Genomic DNA, 21,985 nt, shown 5'->3' with positions numbered 1-21,985 from the left:
GCTCCTGCTCGGGTGGAGCCCGGCTAATCAGAATGAGGGGCTCCCCGTAGGGCGAAGGGGTGCGCTGTCAGAGGTGGCATTCCCGTTTTACGAAGACACACGGTGTCTTACACGCCAGGGAGAGGTCTGAGACGCAAAGAGCCGTCGAGCGGGCTGCGGGATTGCTTCGCTGTCACCTCCGCCTGCAGCCACCCTTCCGCACGCACTTGCGTGTGCACCCAGGCCAACATGGAAGGCGCCATCCTAACTTCTGCCGTGAGCAGGTGGGAGGGAAGAGAGACGAGAGGTATTCCATTGGTTGTCTGGGAAAATGAATTGCACCTTCCCCTCCCTTGCGGAGGATCAACTTTTCCCACCCCCTCGGGTGGGCACTCGCATCCTGGGGCCGGAGCCCGAACCCGGGAGCCAAGGGGCCCCAGTTCCAGGGACGTGAAGCTGAGCGTACAGCGGGCGCTCCCAGACACTGGGGAAAGTGCTTTACGGTGTCCCGAGTCCCTCGAGTCTCGCCAGCTGGGCGAGCGTGCGGGTGCCCCGACCGACTAGCGGCCCGGGGTGCAGGGTGGCGGGCCCAGCGGCGCGCGTCCCCCTCCCTTTCCTGGGGGTCCGCACGTGTCGTCCGCGCCGCCCTCCCCCCCACGAGTAACGCGCGGGTCCCCCAGCCCGGTGGCCGAGCTGGGCTGCCCGGCCCCCGAGCACACCGCCGGCGGCCGCATCCCGTGCGGGGCCGCGGCGCGATGCTGCGCTGGAATGAGGAAGCGCGGCGGCAAGGGGAGGGCCCGGGCGCGGTGCGCGCGGGGGTGGCGGCGGCGCGCCGAGCGGGCCCGGCGCGGGCGAGCGGGCTGCAGCCGGCGGCGGCGCCAGCAGGTACGGCCCGCGCCCGCCGCCGCCCGGGCGGCCTTTTGGAGGCTGAGCCGGAGCCCGGCGCTGTTGCAAAGTTTTCGTGCGCGGCTCCGCTGGCCCAGAGTTGCGGCTGAGACCGGCGCCGCGCGAGCCGGGGGACTCGGCGACGCCGGGGGGACGGGACGACGCGCCCTCTCCGTGTCCCGCTCTGCGTCCCTCTGCGTGCCCCGCTCCGTGTACCGGAGCAGCGAGCGGGGAGGCGGCCGAGACTTGCGCGCAGGGCCAAGCCGGCTGCGGGGCAAGTGGAGAGGAGACCGCCAGCGTGGGTCACCCCAAAGTTTACGGGGCGGCAGGGCGCGCGCTCCGGCCACCCGCCGCTCTGGGCGGCAGCAGGTGGCAACGCGAGGGCGCGGCGGGGGCGGCCGACGCGGAGGGGGCCAGGTACGCGGCCCGCGGGCGGCGCTGTGCACGCGGGGCAGCCGGTCGACCGGGAGCGCGAAAGCCGGGTCTGAGCCGGCTGGGGGCGGGGAGTGTGGCGGAGAAATGGGGAACAATGCGAGTGAGCAACTTCAGGAAGTCATTGTGAAAGAAAGCTGGGAAGAGCTCCGCGGCCAAGTTAGCAGGACACTCTAACAAGTGCCTGCGCGGCCCGCGCCCGGGGCGGTGACTGCGGCGACCCCCCTGGGTCCCCGCGCAGCGCAGCCCAGCCTGGGCGGGACGCTCGGCCGCGGCGAGGCGGGCAAGCCCGGTAGGGCAGAGGGAGCCCCGGCTCCGAGGTTGCTCTTCGCACCCGAAGATCAGTCTTGGCCCCAAAGCGCGACGCACAAATCCACGTGAGTGTTTTCAAATTGAATTTCAATAGGAAAACTTGGGGTAACCGGTGAATTAAAAAAAAAAAAAAAAAGTAAAGAAAGGCGGTAAGATTGGTAATCCCTGGTGTCGCTCCGGTCCGCCTCTCCTTTCTGAGGACAGTGAGAGCATTGACTTCTGTCAAGCGTCTGCCGCTCTGCACTGTGCCAGCAGGTGCAGGACCAGGCCGGCATGGGACACTTCTGAGCAGCCCCACTGTCACCAGGAGAGGAGTTCTAGCTCCCAGCCATGTTGAAATTTATACAGACCTACATATACCCACAGAAGTCAGCCTTTATAAAGTCGTGTGTAAAGAGTTTTCCTTGTATTTGAGCCGAGAGCTTTCTTTTTATACTATAAATATGATGAGATCGAGTCAGAACTTGATTTCTACAAGAGAGGAATTATCCCGGCTTCGAAAAGTTAGTCCTTTTGCTGACCGCAGGTTTGGCGCTCAAGTCACCAAATCTTCTCAGGAAAACCCTTAGTAATATTAAGGCATCAGGTTACTTGCGGTTATGTTTGAAATGTATTTTAAATATCGCTGCTGATGCCTAAGCAACCTCGTGAAGGCTTGTTTTTCCTACTAATTTGGAGGCACAGAGTATGGCATCTAATGACCGAAACCCGTAGCGATTCCATAGGGTCTGACCAGGCACAGTTTTCAAATGCAGCTTCCCTCTCTCTAGGGACTGCAGCCCACCCAGACTGAATTTCAATGCGGCGCGCTCTGCTTAGGTTACCCACTCACAATTTCCCACTGCACCGCAGGCAGTATATTTCAGCTTTGAGATACCTTGTTTTAAACTTCGAGACAAAATGGTGTTGAGGAAATGTCTCCTTACTAGTCCCATCAACTTCTGTTAAAAGAGGAAAATTTATGGAAGTTGAAAATACTGCGTATGATGTTTAAACTTTCATAGAAATTCAAATGATTTTAAGGCCAGGTTCAGTTTGGTTATGAGCTGAGTGGGGGGAGAAACCCACATAAAAATGTCCTGGGTCCTCTTGAGTTTATTTCTTTGTTTGAAGATGTTTGTTCAATGAGGTTTATTGTACTCATCTTTTATGTGGAGTTCTAAAAAGTAACAATTTTGTATTATTTATATTAGAATGTGTCAATTTCTGTGACAAATCAGATCAAATTGGGCTGCGGCTTAAAATGTACACGAGGCAAATATTCATGACAAGAAGATTCACCTTCTTACGCTGTAAAACGCAGAACACGTTAAAGAAATACTGTGTACACATACAAATAATGATGTCACATTAAAAATACTACATTATTCTTGCTTGATAGAATGTATCTGATTTCAAATTTCACCATGAACATATCTCATACCTTTTTTACATGAAAAAAAATTGTGCTTCTGAGTCTCACAGTCAATCAGAGCTGATGACCAGAACATTTTATTGAACTCAATGGTCATGTTTTCTTCCCCTTTTGTTTCATGGTGAGAGTTGAAGGAAGGAGTTTAGAAACTCTCCAGTACTTGTTTAATTCATCAGTGTTCTAATTAGAGTGCTACCTCTGGGAAACTACGCACTCCCCTACTGCAGAAACATCATAGCAATAATCACCCACCCTCAGGGTCTCCAGGAGACCACAAGGGCTGCAGATAAAAGTGTGGATGTGTTAGGTTTGACCCTTTTGAAGAGTTTTACACAGACTCCTAAAGAGAAGATCAGCTGTGGCCGTTTGTAGCCATATCCTTTGTCGAAAAACTAAGATTGTAGTGAATATATTGATTGGCTAAGAGGTCTAAAGCCCTGTTGTACTGCAGACCACTGTCTTCCTTGTTTGACTAGAGACTTAGAGTTTGAGAACAGTGGTTCTTTGGTTTGGATACATTTTTTGTTCTTGATTTGGATGTATGTGTTTCATGTGTGGTTAATGTAGCATATTTTCAATATAAATGTCAAAAATTTTGAAATAGGAAAGAACTCTCTATATTAATATATGTATACACGCACTTCAAGATTATGCCTATCTTAACAGATACATGAAATAAAGAAATACCAAGTACATATACACACACACAGAGCATGCACACAGAGTGGAGTGAGAGGCGTGGGGCAGCGTGGAAGAGTTTTAACATCAAACAGACCTGAAATGAGTATTAAAGGCCCCCTTTATTTTTGAACTTTTACTAAAACAAGATGGATTTCCCTATGTTATATAATGGTGAATTTTAGACACAAATAACGTTTTTTGAGTGTTGCATAATTGTACGTATTAATGTAATGTAACTGCAGTTAACTAAGAATTCATCAAGGATAGCACTGTTTTGTGGCATTTTTTTCCTCTTCTATTGGAATTGTGAAATAATTTCACTATGAAATAAGTGTTGGTTCTTGTCATATTCTAAGGGAGATTGATGTAAGTGGCTCCACTCCAGCTTACAGAAGGTAAACCACGACCTTTTTGTGTTCTCTGAAAATGCTTGTCTTCCGATGCCTCTGTTTCTGAGACTGACAAGCACTCTGGGGTACTGTGACGCCTGCTTCTAGCAGCAGAGTTGCTGCAGCTCCTGTCCTGGCTGTGAACATTGTTCTCTGTCTGGTGTCTTTGCGTTCATAATTACAGAGACTTCTGCTCTATTCCATTTCATATTTGTGCTGAATAATCATTCCATTTTATGGGAGAAAATACAAGATGTAAACAAGTGACCCATCCTTTGAAGCTTACAAGCAGAGAAACATAAATCTATTTCACATCTTAAAAACAGATCAGTTTTATTTTGCTCCAAAAGGGCACATGTACATTTTTGATCTAGGTCTTAGAAACAGAGTTTCAGAGGATCAGCATTATACACACTGTCTCTCCCTCTCTCTCTCTCATACACACACACACACACACACACACACACACACACACACTCTTAAAATTCAGATGAGGAACAAGATAGGAATGAGGTTTTGTTAGGGACGTAGAGCACCTAAAACCAAAGGATATCGACAGTAACAAAACTATGTTTACTGTGGTGCTGACTGAACACTCATGCTGGTATCTTCGTGTGGACCGTGGCTTTCTTGTATTTCTTTGCAGTTTAATAAATGACTTCATACCTCAGGTTACCTTTCCACATCTCCTGGAATATATGTTTATGTCCTTAAAGTGTCAGTGTCATCACTTTAGTAGCTTTAGTTTGAGTTTTTAAATGTTTGGTGATATTCCAACAAATATTTTTAAGACATTATGAAACCGTATGAAGTGCTGCATATTACAAGTGAGATACAACAGCAAACAGAAGAAGGTTTGCAGAAGGTTTTTAAGTGGCGAAGTTCGGGCCTGCCCATTTTGGTGTCTTCTTGGTGGTTACTCCTGAGAAGGGCCTGGAGGAAAAGCAACTGAGGCCTAATCTACAGGCAACTGCCAAATTGTTTCAGTTGATGTTTTTTCCCTCTCATGTTTGACTATGATAAATAGGTAGATGCCAGAGGAGTCTTCAGCCAACCACCTGTTAATAAACTGTTAAAAATCGTGCAAACCCTAGGTCACAGGTGTGGGGGCCATTTGTGCTGCCTGTTAACAGGCCTGGCCCTAGTTCTTTTCTCGCATGGCCATTTCTGCCTTAGGGGAACTCACAATTCCTGTTGACTAAAAGAGCACCCTTTTCCACCACAAGCCTGACAAATCAGACGTCCACATAATTTCTGAACTCATTTTGGTTACGACAGGAAGCACAGGCTCCCTTCCTGTCTGTGTTTTCCTAAGAGAAAACGGTCTTCCCTCCTTTTTTGCATATTTGGCAAGTGGTTCCACCTTTCTCTGCACCCTGGTGGAGTGTGAAGGCAGCAGTGGAACCTTCTGGAGGAGGAAGAGGACACAGAGGCCCTGTAGCCAGGCACCAAGATCCTTCCCAGGAGGCTGAGTCTGAGGGAAACTCCGAGCACCCCTGGGTCCTCAAAGTCTGGATTTGTGTGGAAAAGGCAGCTCTCACTTGGCCTTGGTGAGGCCTCGGTTGGTTGGTGAGTGCCACATAGTTTCTTTGTGTACTTGCATGGATTGGAATAGCCAGTGTGTTCTTCCCTCTTCCCTGCTGGTGTTTCCACAGTGGGTGGCCTGAACCCAGAGCAGCTCCCCATATCCCTATGCAGGCCACCTGTCTCGGGTGATGGAGAGCATCATTATGCTCTGTCTGCGCGCTCTGCTTTCGGATGGCCCCATGCTCCACCTCCTGATAGCTCGTGGCGCGGGGCCACGGCTTAACGAATGGCTGAAAATGGGTCCTAATTAGTGGAAAAGTGCTTTCTTCATATTTTCTCACTCAAGTGTGCAGTGATTCATTTTTCTTATGCAATCATCTCGCTGCTAAAGTAAATCTGACTGTCTTCCCGCCATTTCACACCAAAAGTTAACTCTAACGGATAGGAGGTTAGGTTCGTTGAGAGCAATGCAGTAAGAAGAGGGGACCCAATGTGGGCTTGTCTGTCTGGTCTTCCTCTCTTCCTTTTTTCTTCCCTTCTCTTCTCTGTGTTTCCCTTCCCTCCACTTGCCTTTCCTTTCCTGTCCTTCCCTTCCCTCCCCTCCCCTCTTTCTTTCTATAATTGGTGGGGGTTTTGCACAGACTGTCGAAACACTGAGAACTGCATAAAGTGTTTTTGAACGGGCTTACACATACTGAAGTAGATTTTTATACTCCAACTTTGAGATCACACACTAAAATCTATACCTTTACAGCATTTTCTGTTAGTTTGAAACTATTTGAAAATGAACAATGTGGTTTAGATTAAAATCCTGTTCTGAAGCTAGGAGTTCCACTATGAATATTGATTTATCAGTGTTTGATAAATTTTTGTTGTTATACCAGATTTTCACTGGCAAACCTAGAACAAATGAAATTCCACATAAGATACTTCCCTAGACCTAACGGGAAAAATGTTTAATTTCGAGTCTTTAGGAGAAATGAGAATGAGGAATTGACCTTTTATAAGCTTACTTCTGAGGCATTCTGAAGTGTGTTCCAGTGCTTTTAATGGAAACTAGAGAGAGCCAGCAAACCCCTAGTGCGAGCCCCACTTTTAACCTGAGAAAGTGACCTTTTCCTCCTCCTTTGTGCTGAGTTTTGCGTAGGGCACAAAATTAAACTGATATTCAAAGAGATTCACTGCAAAAACGTATTGATACATTGTGTATTCCATTTCATTAAATTAAAAACATACTGCTGATTGTCTCAGGTTGTTAAACATAAGGCAATTAATTATCATTTTAAAAATTGGTAGGAAGTTGTGAGTACTTTTGCAGTATGTTTTCCCGCTTTAGTATGAGGTCGTATATATTTGCTTGAACTTAAAGAATTTTCACTTTAACATTAGACAATGCTTTGTTAAAGAAATGAAATTTGCTAAAAAGGAACATGTAAAGTGAAACATTAAAAATAAATAATTTCAGCTTACTTAAGAGCTGCAGAAAAATCTGACTGCAGTGTTTAAAATGAATTTTCCCACATTTTGCTCTCTTATGGACAGGAGCATTTTCTGTCAGGTTATAAATAAAGATATGCCCATTTTTGTAGCCCCACAAATGAGGAAGTTGTAAGCTCTCTGAGGTTTTACTGATGAGCCCCCTCCCCCTGGGTTTGCATGAAGAGATCATAGGCCACAAGTAAAGGACTACAAAATGGGATCTAAACTATCCTGGTGGGGCCTGATTCCCACGTTTCACGTGGACCTTACAATGTGATGAATGGTTTTGGTATGAGGGTCTTAAGAATGCTTCCAGATTTGAGTTACAGGACAGCCAGCGCTGAGCTCCCTATTGCAGAACAAAATAGGAATCTAGAACTTTCTTGCTAACAGGATCCAGCTAAAACACCAACTTAGATTCTCAAATGATGTTCTTTTCTGTCATTATTTGATTGTTGTCAGTAGCAGTTATTCTTACCAAGTCATTGATGTATTTATTCTTCCCTTTGCCCTTCTGAGACACAACTCATTTTGACTTCAGTGGAACCCCTTAAAGGTGGGGTGATGAGCAAGGTGAATTTCCAGAGTAAAGCTACTAAGAGACCAAACTACCTGATCTTTGAATCAAATTCTATGTACTGTGGGCATAGTTCAACATAGATTAATTTCTTATAGTTGTTATGAAAAAAATTTCATCTCGATGATAGCTGATAATTTTATGGGTGTCTTAAACAAAATGGAGGTCAGAATTCAGTCCCTTGGGGAAAATTTCCAGTTGGTCTGGAAACCAAGTGGCCTACCCAAGTTTGAAGACAGCAATCAGGATGTTTGCACCTTTGCATCCTCTCTGGAGCAAAGACTAAATACCCATTATTGTATGTAGGTCAAGCCAAAGCAGACTTTTATATTGCAAGGAATAAGAGGTAAATAGATATATGTGCAGCAATGAATCCCCTAATGTGTTTACTCTAGAACGCATGTTCTCTCTGTATATATAGGTAGATTTTGTAGATCTTGTCTTACCACCTGCTGATGGTAGATACTATATCTAAATAAGATGAGGAAAATTTATAGTACCTAGGAATGTGTCCTCAGTGGGCAAATCAATCAATCATGACTTCAAGTTATTTTTAATAAATATACACATATGGGTTCATAAACAGTGGGATGTTCCTGTGAAGATCTAAATCATTTTACTTCTTTGAGACTAAATAAAATATAGCTCTTGCCAAATAAACTCACACAAGCACTTTTAATAGAAGTCAAATGGCTTTGCAGAAATTTCAATTTTACAGGTGCATTGTTTGAAATGTTATGAGTATGCAAGTGGATTTCTCTATTATGTACAGTGTTAAGTTTCAGTCTTAAAATGTCCACCTGAAATGATTTACTTGTACGTTAAGATAATTTCACTGCTAAGAAGGCAAGATAAAACATTCTTTGTGACACCATGTGCCCTTGCTGAGGGAAAAACTTACTGTTATAACTTTGTGTTTATCTCTCTTAAAAAAAAAAATGAAGAAAAAAAACTTTGAAAATAATCGGAACACAACTCTTCCTGGGCTCCTCTGTCTCTTTATCTTATTATAATAAATTACAAAAAAAAAAAAAAAGTGACCTGAGGCATATCTGTGCAGACCCTTCTTTTGGAGGCAGTTTCTGTGTTTTTTAAAGCTGTAGGTTCTATTTTCATTGCACTTCATATTGTTGCACAGCTCCTGGCCATGCATGAGGGTCTTCTGAAATCAGTAGGAGGGCAGAAGAAAATGATTCTAAATTTAGATTTTTTAACTTAAGTGATGAAGTGTAAAACGCCATTTATATTTGAGGAAGCTACCTAGGAAGTGGCTGATGTCAATGGCCCAAATCAGAAGAGGGCCTGTAAAAGCCTCTGTCAATTTTGACTATGTATGCTTATCCCATGGCTGCTCAATAAACAGCAGTAGTAGTTGGAGAGCGGATGGTACAGTAATATAGACAGGAAGCCTCTCCTCTCTGTGTGAACCGTGCACCCCATGAGAGGGTAGAGACAATACAATATGCCTGTAACGTCAGGACAGACAGTCATAGCCCGCTTGAACTCCAGCTCTGGGCTTCTTGCAGCAACAAACGTGAACACAAAGGACTGTCTCCAATTCCATTTTCTCTATTTTTAAAACAACTTTTTGAATACAGTATCTGCCATCTTTTCTTATACCTCACTTTGAAACAGGTAGCTCCGCTGTGGCATTTAAAATGTTCTGTTTCTTTTCCCTCTGTATCAAACACCTCTTTCCTAAGAAAACATTCAAACAGCATAGTTTTTAACTGTGTTTTGAAAGGTTTCCTTAGTTCCCTTTGACCCTTCCTCTTTTGCATATCAGTTCCTGGCCATAAAAATAAAAAATGCTAGGACAGAATTGCACATCTGAGCTGATTTGCCCTCAAAAAGTTTCACAGTGGAACAAACCGCAGGAGGAGTTTTCTGTGGCTCAGTTAAATGTCGGGGGAGGGTGGTGTGAAAGCCAAATTGGATTCCTGCTTTCCTGTTTAAATCTTGTTTTTCATTGTTATTTGCACCAGCAATACTCTGTGGAATAATCATGAAAATGTGTAGATTGGCAGCTAATTTTTGAAAAATGAAAAGAATCAGAAATGAAATAAGAGTGCTGAGAAGTTTTTATGTTCTCTCAACCTGTTTTGTCAAATTGTTACGAAAACCTATAAGGTCTCTTTGACTAGATACAAAGACTTTGCATATTGCCTTAGCTTTCTCTTGAAGCATTTCCTTTTTTAAAATACAGTGTAATTCACAGTGATATGATAGATTTGCAAAAGTAAAATCTACTAGTCTGAAGATGAAAGGACTTGTCTATTAGCAGGAATAATGGGTTTTATTAAAGAGGTCTGTGACCTAAGGCATTTTAAATAAATTACAGGCTTGGTCCATGCCCTCCCGCCCCCGCCATGTATCTACTTCCTTCAATATAAGCATCATTGAGTATTTAAGGAAATAACCCCAAATGTAACTCTAGTGTAGCTTCACTTATCAGGGAGGAAAAAGTAAATAGCATACATTTGGCCAAATAACCAGAAGTTTACTGTAGAAGTTTTATGATGAAATTTGCCTTCATTGCAGAGTATTACAAAGATCATATTTAGTTTCTGGCAATATATAAGTAGCATCCATCCTCATCTGTCATGCATTTGGAGTGCATGACCCCTGCACCAGGCTGCAACATTCTGATGGGCAAGAGTGCTAGAGAGAAAGAGGCATCACCATCAGACTGCATGGGTTCAAGTCTCAGCTCTGTTGTTGATTAACTGTGTGACCTGGGGAAAGCTATTTCTCTTAGCCTTGATTCTCTCTTCTATAAAATGGAGATAATAATGAAGATGCCTTGGGTTTAATTGGGAGAGTTCAAGACACATTTACATATGTAGCAAGTAGGTGTTGAATTCTAGCTCTACATTGGACAGTATGCAGGGTGCTCAAATGAACAAATGGACAAGACAGACATCACCCATGGTCTTTATGAGACTTAACCATTTGCCTCTTCAATGCTAGAAACTTAGTAGGTTGCTTAGACAAAGCCAGTGAGTACCAGTATCCTTTTCTTTGCAACCTTTTCCTAGCACAAAGTATTCAATACATGTTATGAAATATCTCTGGACAAAGAATCCCCCATAGAGTACCAGTGAAGAGGGAAGGCATTTGCTTAAAAACGAACCAACAGAAAGACACTGTAAGGCAGTTGTTTAAGTCTCAGGGAACTATAATTGTTTTCTTTTTCTTTTTCTTTTTCTTTTTTTTTTTTTTTTTTTTTTTTTTTTTGTCTCCCTCTGTCACCCAGGCTGGAGTGCAGTGGTGCCATCTCGGCTCACTGCAAGCTCCACCTCCCTGGTTCACACCGTTCTTCTGCCTCAGCCTCCCGAGTAGCAGGGACTACAGGTGCCTACCACCACGCCCAGCTAATTTTTTGTATTTTTAGTAGAGACGGAGTTTCACCGTGTTAGCCAGGATGGTCTTGATCTCTTGATCTCGTGATCCACCTGCCTCGGCCTCCAAAAGTGCTGGGATTACTGGCGTAAGCCACCACGCCCGGCCAACTGCAATTTTTTTTAAAGCTTGTAGAAGTACTGTGTGCTACCAACAGATAGGCTAATTTTGAGTGACCCGCAGTACTTTGTACAGTTAATTTGGCATGCTGTGTACTTAGTGGCTTTTTAATAGCTGTAAATTTGGGCTGCTAGAAAAGTGGTAAAGTTGTGATTCTTGACAGGCATCTATCTGCATTTTAATTTTTACTTCATTTGTCTAGACTCAGCTTGTCAGAATTATGGGAGAGACTCCTTGTGTCAGGGCAAGCACTGTGAAGAGAGGTATTCACTGTCAGAAAAGAGAGGGGAGCTGGAGGCAGCTCAGAGGCCTGAGACCCGCCTCCACAGGGGCCCCAGCAGGCTCAACGCGGCTCTGGTCAGACTCTCCTCTGGGGTGCTGCAGTTAGAATGAGTTCACTTCCTAGCCAGGCTTGCCAAGGCTCCTCACCTGGAAGCAGCAACTGCCCAGGGCTGTTGGATGTTTCTCCCCAGGGAACAGCCAGGTCCCAGTCCTGCCTCAGTGTGGAAGGAGGAAAGGCAGGGTCCAGGAAGCTGTTTCAGGACAGGCCCAAGGTCCCCCAGGGACGCCTTGCAGGGTCCGCGGAGGCTGTAAGTCAGCACTGCCCACACAGCCTGGAAGAGGCCCCCGTGCTGTCGACTTGCCCGGCTCCTAGTCCGGCTTCTGCTCCTCCTTTGTAAAGTTATGGATATGCTAATAGTTTATAACTGAAGCTAGGAAAGTAAGTCCTATTTGACACTGTTGGGTCAGAAAGAGGGAGAGAAAGGAGAAGGGCGGAGAGAGACTGAGAGAGAAACAGTCTCTCTCAGACAAAGGGAGGCAGAGGGAGGGAGGGAGAGACAGAAAAAGAGATGGGAGGTAGGTGTGGGAGGAGGGAGAGATGGAGAAGGCAGAGGAAAGACAGACAGAGATTTAGACCTTCCAAGTCAGTGAGCAGTCCAGAGTGGGAGCGGAGGGTGCCTGATGGCTTGTGACTGCAGACTCCACTCTCCGCTCCTAGAGGCACAGCCATGGACAGCTTCTGTCACGTTGGCCCTGCACTTAATCTCTGCATCTATTTCCCCTTATGCAAGATTCAGAACTGCGTGCTCCAAAAAAACAATAAAAACATTCATGTTCGTAAGAATTGCACAGGTAAAAGGTAGTGTGCTGATATTGTTGTATTTTCTACTATCGATTCTTTTAGCTCTTGCCTGAAATTGTTTGGGTTTCCCAGGCAAAGTAGAAAACTGCAGTACATTTCTGTGAAATAATTATTCCTTCTGGCATCTCCCTTTACGGACCTACTGATCTTGATTTTTCATTTAGGCGAAAGTTTGTGAAAACATGCCATTAGCTTGCTTTTGTGATTAACTCCTTTTACTGAATGTAAGCTCCTTTTAAGCTGAAGCCGTATCAAGCTTAAATTCCCTGTTTTACTTGGCGCTCTGTGTTTCTTCCATGTGGGAGAAGAGGGACTCAGTAAGTGCTTTGTAAAATACACAGCCAAAGTGATGCACGTGCTAACAAAGGAGTGTGACAGGACGTAAGTGCCCTTCTAGACACTTCAGGCTCCCTTTTGTAAGCTGTCTTGGAAGAGGCCACGTTTCCTTTCCCTCAAACAGTTTCTCATTGTTTGATTATTCTTTTAGCCTTTCTCTGGAAGCAAAGCCACTTTTACGAGAAAGTCACTGCTTTTCATCTCAAGAGATGCAAGTTTGGAGTTTGGGGAAGTTTTCAGGAGCCCGTCAAGTCATCCTTTATGATGTCAGACGAGTCAGGCCACGGAATTCACAGGGCTCAGTGCAGACTGAAAACTCGAGGCTTCTTTTTCAGAAATTATTAAAAATTTTGGTGAACATCACACCAAGCAAAGAGATCCCCTAAGCACCAGCCCCCAAGCAACTGCACTCATAAGCCCATGAAGCCCCCTGCCGTCAGAAACAGTGTGGTTGAAATTGTGTATGAACTTGGAAGTGAGGTGGATTGCAAAACGCAGGTCTCCATGCTGGGGCAGGAAGTGGTGATAGGGCATTGAGTGGAAATGTCCAGGCCCACGTGCGAAAATGCAGAGCTCTCTGCCTCTTGCAGACTTGGCTGCTAACCATAGACTCTCTCCAGGAAGGTGCTCGCTGTGGTGTGATCTGCTGCCCACCCCCAGCTCCCTCCAGGAGACTGGTGCGGGGACTGTTTGCAAATGACCGCAAAAGTAAGAAGGTTCCCACAGAGCCGAGCTTGATTTGGGTACCAGCCGAGGACAGTTTGTCAGGATTCTGGCTTGAAACTGTTCTCACATCTCACCCCCTGAAAGGACGAATGTGTCTGGAGGACTTAGCATCGATCACCTCTGTCTCCATGCAGCAAACTCAGAGGCTCACCCCACATTCCACTGGAAGGGTGTTTGCAGTGGTGCTTGGGTGGAAGAGCCTTGGCTCTGCCTTAGGAAACATCTTTTTATAAAAAATTGAAAGTAACTTGAGTATGCAACAATAGGGCATTGGCTATATAAATCAGTTGAGTAGTGTGTAGCCAGTAAAATGATGATGGTGGTGTATATTTGTTAAATAAAAAGATATGTGTAGTATTAAATTAAAGGATATTTTAAAACAGTATATTTGTAATCTGTTTAATGTCCTCTTTTTGTAAAAAGCACAGAAATAAATATACAGAAAAAAAAATAGTAGTCCTGAGTGGTAGAAATTATGAGCATTTTCTTGCCTTTAAAAAAAGTTGTAAAAGATTGTATCATTTATGTAGCAAAAAGTTTAAAGTCATCATTCTAAAAATTTCGTGTTGGTATAGTTGCTGTGACAAGATTTAACTTCTGTATGCTTCACCAACCAAACCAGAGGTATTTAAGACCTGGTGTGTGATAGGCCACACTAAAATACTATACACATCTTCAGAAAGCTAAAAAACTAACTTCTAACATCCTGTATTAGTGTGGCACAGCTATTACAAAGATTTTTGTCATTTGAGTCTGTCTTGTTTCTTTATCATTGTTTTGACAGTTTCAGAAGAATCATGGCTTTTCCCCTTTTTTACAGTAAAGGCATCTGAGACTCTTGACGTATTGCTTTTTGGAAATGCTTGTGCTGGTCACATGCTTGCATCTGGGCTAGTGTGTCTGGCTTCCGTGTGCTGGTGGATGCTTACTCTGGTTTCTGAAATACTTTTTCTGTACAGTGGCCAGTGGCTGCACTCCTAAGCCACACACCCACCTTGAAAATTCATGCCACTTTTAGAAATAGATAAAAATCCCTCCCATCCAGAAAAAGTGACTATCATGTATATCCTCATCATGACTAATACTGATATTCCTGAAATTGAAAATAGATATTCCATATGTACCATAAAAGGTATTAAAGATATATGGAGTGATAGATGTATTATATATAACACTTCTACCCTCACAGTTTTCAGCCTAATTGAGAGGGTAAGGTCCCTGAATCATCCATCAGTTTTCAGATCTCTGCTGAAGCAAGCCGCAGCTCAGATCCACACAACTGAACCAGAGACAGAGGTGGCCAAAAATAAAAAGGGATACAGGGGGACAACTTGGTTTAGAGTGAACAAATAGACTGTATTTTCTGGTTAGTGAAGGAGCTCTCCTGAAATTCATTTACCGCAGCATAAATGAGCGGATTTCCTTGAGGTCACCTTCTGCTGACCATAGCTTTCTTATCTGTGGAGCTGCCAGCTGTCATCCACTTCGGGGCACCTGAGATTGCTGAGTGGCAGGCCAGGACCCCAAGTGCGAAACACAGCACACCTTTTTGTTTCTACTCCACTGACCCTGGGGTTCTCTCCCTGGTGTTTGTGGCTTGTAGTGCACTCTGTGGAACATTCACTGTGGCCATCGAAGGACAGCATCTTCCCAGTTGTTTCTTTCTTTCTTTTTTTTTTTATTTAATTTAAACCAATCTGAGAAGCCAACCATCTGTCAGCAAAACAGGAAGGCTTGGGCTCTCTCCTGGGCTCGTTTTGCTGCCGTCGTGAGCGTCACTTCTCCCCGTGTAAGAGTGCTGGTGAAGGCTGAGGCAAGGGCCCAGAAAGATTGAGGGACAAAGACAGGAGCGCCCGCATTGCCCATCTGCCAGGCTGGAGGTGTATTCATTATTGATGGAGGTAGTGCAGTTGCTGCTCAGATATGCAGCCCTGCCTGGGTAAATGAGACATTCTTCAGCAAATTGCTTCGTTTTTTGATTGCTGATTGTACGCGTGTCACCAAGCTGACTCAAGGTTCATCGATGCATGCTCAGTAAATTAGAAAGAACATAACTATGGATCAGCCAAGAGAATGAATTCTGTGCCTACAATGACCCAGGGCCATTTAATTTTCTGCTTAATTTTGTTGCAGTCAGTTTGCATTTTGGGTTATTATGCAGTAGGAAATTAACAATAAATAACAAATTTGGTCCTCCTGTGCTTGTAATGATATTTTTATAAATCTTTGTAATGCTGTTTTTAAAAGGATCAAGGTCTGTGCCAGTCTGATACTCCGGCAAGTATGTGAGGAGGAAAATGCATTATTCTTGCTAGATAACCTTGTTGTTAAATAGCATAGGGGTTCTTTATCTCTCTCTCTCTCTCTTTCTCATATCTTATTGGTATTTTTGCTTTAAACTAAAATCCCTTCCTCTCTTTCTTAGATAACCTGAGGACAATGGATGCTGATGAGGGTCAAGACATGTCCCAAGTTTCAGGTGAGACCTTATAAGATACCCATGTGGGAAGTTCATGAGAAAAGTTTCCCTGGGGCCAGAAGTCAGAGTGCTTGGTGTGGCCATGGGGGAGGACTAGCGGCTATTCTGCAAAAGAAAAGACCATGATGGAAATTGCCTGAGTGTTTCCTTCACCCATTACAAATTATCTCACTTTGAGAAGCTGAACAGAAAGTCTCCAAGATGAAATTAGTTTTACTATTAAACCTCAGGGAAAAAAAATGGGAAGAGTTAAATACATATTTGTACTGTTGGAAGGAAAAATGGCTGATTGGTCTGCCCTAAAACCCAAACACATGCCAGTGATGGTACTTAGAGAGAGAGAGAGAGAGAAGCTTGAAAAACAGAATTGTTGGGCACAGTCGTGACTATTTGTTCATCAAGCATGGACACAACATGGCTCCCCTTTGCCATGTATCTTTTCAAGCTATATTGGACATAACTCTTCTCATCCAGGAGACCCAGGAAGTGGAGAAGTCTGTGTAGGAAAAGCCTAAGGGTAGGTCACAGACTGTGACCATTTGGCAGTAGTGAGGATGGACAGCCAGCCAGTCCAACAAAACCGCACAGTTCCCCAATGCATGGACATAGGAAGACAGCTTTCTGTCTGGCCCTGTATCCAGAGGCGTCAGGCCCAGTAGTGGCTTTCACAGACTTTGGGGTTTTAGGTATTTCACATTTTTGAGCCTCACAGACTCACAAGCAGCCCCAGAGGCTGACTTCTGTTTGAGAAAGGTCTCTCAGTGGCGCCTTGCTTTGGCTGAGCACCCTTGTGTTTGGAAGTTTCTATGGGATTGCACAAGTCAGTGCTCCTGATGAAGACCAGGACCTGTGTGTGGCTGCTCCCCTGCTTGGTGGCTTCCCTGGAGAAGGTGCAGGAGAGGATCTTCTGAGTTCCATGGAACTGGAGATAGATCTGCCAATCACAGGCTTCCTTCTCCACCACTCCATAGCCGCTCTATTTATGTTTCAGGTTTTGGACTTAAACTCTCCCAGATGCAAAGAACAAACAAAAGGCTAGCTTGTTTTTCCTTTAGAGTTAGGCTTTGTATTTATTACAATGTAATTTCCACATTCTTTGTGTACATTTATATCTGAAATACAATTCTCTGTTTGTATATCATTGAATATTTTCACTTAATTTTTAATTTTTTTAATCGACACAAAATAGTTGTGTACATAGACACAAAATCATTGGGTGCATAGTGATGTTGTGATACATACAATGTATAGTAATCAGATCAGGTAAATCAGCGTATTCATCATCTCAAACATTTATCGTTTCTTTGTGTTGGGAACATTCAACATCTTCCTTCTAACTATTTGAAACTATATATTATTGTTGACTACAGTCATCCTGCAATGGTGTAGAACACTAGAACTTATTCCTCCTACCTAGCTGTAATTTTGTTTCCTTTAACAAATCTCTCCCTATCTTCCCCTCCCCCAACCTTTCCAGTCTCTATTAGCCTCTGTCCTGCTTTTCACTTTGATGACAGCAGCATTTGTTAGTTTCCACCTGTGAGTGGGAACATGTGGCATTTTAACTTTTAGAATGTGGTATGCAGGCACTTCATGGTACAGTTGGTAAAAGTGAAAATGTGTCCAAAAGCTTGTGATTATCTATGTAAACAAAAATGGTATAAATCCAAATATCAATTTTGCGTTGAAGAACTTACCTTAGAGGTACATTCTCACAAGTGCACAGAGCATTTAAACATTTGTTCACTGCAGCATTGTTATCAGTATTTTAAAACTATGGTACATCCATGTACTTCCACATACAGCTCTTAAAAATAAGGAGGATATGAATGAACTAGTTTGAAAAGAAGTTCAAATACATGTGAAAGTGAGAAAAGCATGGTTCTGGATAGCATGCAAAGTATGATCTCGTTCTTTAGAAAGAAAATAAATTACATACACATACACATTTTCTATATGCTTGCCCATAACGTTTAGGAAAATTCTAGAGTGATATTTATTAACCTGGACTTCCTCTTGGAAGATTGATGGTAGAAGGAAGGGGATGAGTTAGGGAAGAGGAGGAGAAGAAGGAAAACTTTGCTTTTCATCTTCTACCTTTTAGCATTATTTGAATTTATTTTCCTTAAGCATATACTTTGTTTCTTAAACAAAAAAGCACAACAGCAAAAAACTAGTTAAATGGGAAAAAAAGCAGTTTAGCTCTTTATAGCCTCTCATTTGGCTTCGCCAGCCTCTCACTGCAGCCTAGGAAAGCCGGTCTGGGAAACACTGGTAGATGAGGACTGTGATCCTCACTCATGGAAGAGGATCTCATTCACTGGGTTTGCTGACTGTGACTAGAAGTGATTAGAGTGTCAAGAAACCCAAGCATGTTAAAAATTTCCAGAGGCCAAAAAGATGCTTTCGTTGTTCTGCTCTTTTTCTTTTCCTTGTCGCTTTCACTTTGGGTAGCTTCTAAATTGGTATTTTGCATGGTGCATTTAAAGAAAATGAGACCCCTTTGGCCAATGCAGGGGTCTACACTCTGATATTCTAGAGTCAAAGCTGAATGCTGACACCTAGGGATTCATCTCTAGAATATTTCTATAAGGAATAGCCACTCAGTATTCTGATCTCATATCTTAGTAACAAAACTAACAAAAGCCTGATTCTCCTCTGGTAGTTTTCTTGTCTTTACCATTATACAAAATAAGTAATTTGTTCTGCACCCTAACCGTTCAAAGGATAGGGTAGCTGGGGGCGGGGACAAGAATGGAGACCTTATTACATAAGACTTCCTGAAAAAGGAAACTCTGTTTTTGTTTGAAATGATTTGGTCTGAAATTTAGTTTGTGTACACTTACCAAAGGGATTCCTATTTCTAAAACACTCATAGTACTTTTGATTTCTGTTAACCTTTGAGCACTCTACATAGTGATGAGAGCACTTAAAGTGTCATGTCACTTTTAGTAAAGAATCAAAGAATATTTTTTCTACTTCTTGGAGTTTGATCTCTGCTTCTCCAGTTAAAACCAGTATTTGTTTTTTTTCATTTCTAAAGTTGGAAGAAATAACACTTAGTTATGGCTAAGGATGTACATTTAACCAAATAGGAGTTGACATTCTTGACAAGAAATCTTATCAAGATTATGTTATAGATTATAAGAAATCTTATCAAGAATATGTTCCTAAATCATCCTCTTTTCTCATAAAATATTCATGTATCAGCAATTTCATTGGATTCAACCTAATGTATGTGAAATGCTTGATAAACAGATAAATACTTAACATCTGTCTTTTTTCAAAGCACTGGGTTCTTTGTTCCTTGAGATGTATAAATGTGGGCTATGCCCTGGTTTACAGTGTCTCACAGATGTGTAGTAGTAGACACTCCATAAGCGTTTACTGACTTGAATTCACAGAGTATTGAGAAAATGCTATTGATGGACTTGGAGGAGAGCATATCTAAAGCAAGCTACCCTTTCCTTTAAGGCACATCTCACTAATTCTTTGGGTAAAGCATATTTTTTCTTTCTTTTGTGTTTTTGGCAGTCTTTCCAAAATACGTGTTATACCTATGCATTATTTTTTGGTTTGGTTTCTAAAGAGTCAACTGGTAGGAAAGTAAAGGATATGGGAGTTGAGAGACGTGCATCAGCATCCCATCTCTGCCTCCCACGATGGGACCTGAGACAGTTATTTTTGCCTCCTGGACCACCATAGTATCATCTGTAACAGGAGGGACTTGAGCCAGTTATCTCTAAGGTTCCTCTGGCACCTGTGACCCTAAATATGTATTGGATATTGGCTTAATGCTATTTGTAGTGTGGTTTTTTGGGGATATGGAAACCAGAAGTATACCCTTAGATGTATATAATCTGCTTACATAAAGAAGGTTTGTATATATTGCAGTGTAAATGGGAATATTTTATCAAGTTAAGCATAGTAAATCACATTGATTAAATGCTTTGTATTTACCAAACATTACCTGAAGTGTTTTCTCATTTCAACCTCACAAGGACCCACAGAGGAAAATACAATTATCATTTCCAACCTGCAGGGAGCTGAGACTCATGGAATTTAAGTAACTGACCAGAAGTCCAGTAGGGAGTCAGAGATGGCTCTGGGGTGGGATCCCTACTTGGACCCTATAGTGCAAGCTTCTCCACTACTTGATAGAGTTGGGATTCTATATTTTGAGCTTGTATTTACCCAGAGAATTATGTCCTCTTGGGCAATTATATATACTAAAACCCCATGCATTTGGGAGAGGGGGGATCATAGAACTTTGTGGAGTGAATTATACTCTACTTGAGAAATTATCTGCTTACAGTTTATAAGCTAATTATACCATATCTCATCCAGTTTTCCCAGAACACTTCACCTGGGTAATGCTTTATTTGAAACATAGGCCATAGGTAAGTTAAGTGTAAATGTGTAATTTAACCAGAAGTTTATTTCATTTTTCTAAGTAAGTGAATTGTATTGCATCTTCTAAATTATTCTATTTAAACACTTGATGTCTTGCTGTCTCCATCTCTGTGTGTTTGCATGCCATTGTACATGTTCTTAGGAAAAGTGTGGGAGCTTGATGCAATATATACCTTATGTTTCTATGTACATATAGTTTACCAAATAATACCATAAGTTTACCTAGCATATTATAATCCATGCACATTATTTTTATTTTATCTTCACGGCAACTCTGTGAGATAGACCAAAATCATGTTTTTCAGCCTACTTTTTCCACTTGTGGAAGGAGTCTTAGAAAGGGGACCAGTCTTGTGTTCCCATAGGTCTTACAACTAATTGGTCAAGCCACAAAGCCAGAACTATGTCCTGGGTCAACTAACTCCTAGTCACTGTGTGTTAGTATTTGAGATGTGTTGACTTGTTTTAATCATTTTAGTGTTTTATAATATTTACATACTTTTACATTTTAAATGGTTAACTGGACAAATTTGTTTAAAATCAATGCATTAAAAATACTGTGCCTATATTGATGGGGTTCATGAAGTGATAACTTTTCATCATGGAGATCCTCAGCTATCACAGACGATGAGGGGCCCTGGGCACAGAGGCTCACGTGAGGGATGAAATTCTCAGCAGCCCGGACTCACACTTTGGGGCTTTTAGGCAAATCAGACAACCTCTTAAGAACTATCACTGAGTTCAGGCAAGGCGAGCTTGAATTAACATGGAGCCCTTGGTGGGCATGTGAATATATCTCACTTCACTACCATCCAGTTCTGACTCTTTACTCGATGCCCCTGTACATGCCAAGACTGATTTTTTATTCTCCCGTCTCCCCATGTGGTTTCTTCTGCATAGAGAGTTCCTATTGATCAGTCTGACCCATGGTATTTTAGAATTGCGATCCCTACTGTTTCATTATTCCTTTTTCTCCCCCATGTTGAAAAAAATAAATGTCCTGAGATGCAAGATCAGGGACACTGGAGCACTGACATTTAGTTCAGTGCAGGAAGTAAAGGCAGATATAATTCTTAAGAAGCATACCTGTTATTATGAACCATCTCAACAAATTGTAGTGGATCTTGTTCTCTCATAGATACAGCAGTTAAATTTTTTAGTAAAAGTAACTAAGAGTTATTTGGATGTATTTTAGCATGCACTGAGCAGAAAGTACGACATTTTTTCACTGGGTAAGTCCTGATTCTTTATGATCCTTCCTGGGTTCCAGGGTGCTGTGCATCTAAAGGCATCTCAGAGCATCCTGCAGTGCTCCAGCGCGATCACAGGGAAAAGCTATAGGCGGAAAAGAGTCAATAAAGTTTAGTTTCTCAACGTCCCTCCCCCACCCCATAATAATGACAGCTGGTTAATCATGAGACACATGCACACCCTACACGCTCTGTACATGTTTACTCATTGGGATAGCATGTCAGGCCAGGAGGCTTCATGGTCATTTCTATGAAGGTACTTTAGCAGGTCTTCAAGGCAAGTGGCCTGGGTCCCTGCCTCCCCAAATTGCAAGGTCCCCACTTTATGTAGGGGACCGTTGTGTATATTACAGTTCTGTGTAAGATTATTTTGTTATTCTTACCCCCACCCCTCCGCTGCCAAAAAAAATAAAATAAAAATAAGAATTCCTCTGACAACC

General features: G+C 42.9%; 1 protein-coding gene across 50 annotated transcripts in view; it reads left to right on the top strand.

Annotated features, from left to right (window-relative positions):
• Positions 1 to 200: 200 nt before the first annotated feature.
• IKZF1 (IKAROS family zinc finger 1) overlaps positions 201 to 21,985 on the top strand; it is a 100,236-nt gene continuing 78,451 nt past the window's right edge. For 15 of the 50 annotated variants that reach the window (XM_045389132.3, XM_045389131.3, XM_045389130.3 and 12 more), the window contains exons 1-2: positions 794 to 864; positions 15,829 to 15,882. In XM_045389132.3, the coding sequence (XP_045245067.1) occupies positions 15,843 to 15,882 (40 nt within the window). In that variant the 5' untranslated portion in view covers positions 794 to 864; positions 15,829 to 15,842. Of the gene's footprint in view, positions 287 to 793; positions 1,282 to 1,419; positions 1,674 to 5,474; positions 5,662 to 15,828; positions 15,883 to 21,985 lie in introns of those variants that run through there. The other 35 variants (XM_074035033.1, XM_074035032.1, XM_074035030.1 and 32 more) reach the window with 6 other exon arrangements.

The sequence above is a fragment of the Macaca fascicularis genome, chromosome 3 (assembly GCF_037993035.2).
Source record: "Macaca fascicularis isolate 582-1 chromosome 3, T2T-MFA8v1.1".
NCBI classification, from domain to species: Eukaryota; Metazoa; Chordata; class Mammalia; order Primates; family Cercopithecidae; genus Macaca; species Macaca fascicularis.
The sequence above is the reverse complement of the archived record's forward strand: the minus strand, read 5'-3'. Positions and strand labels throughout refer to the sequence as shown.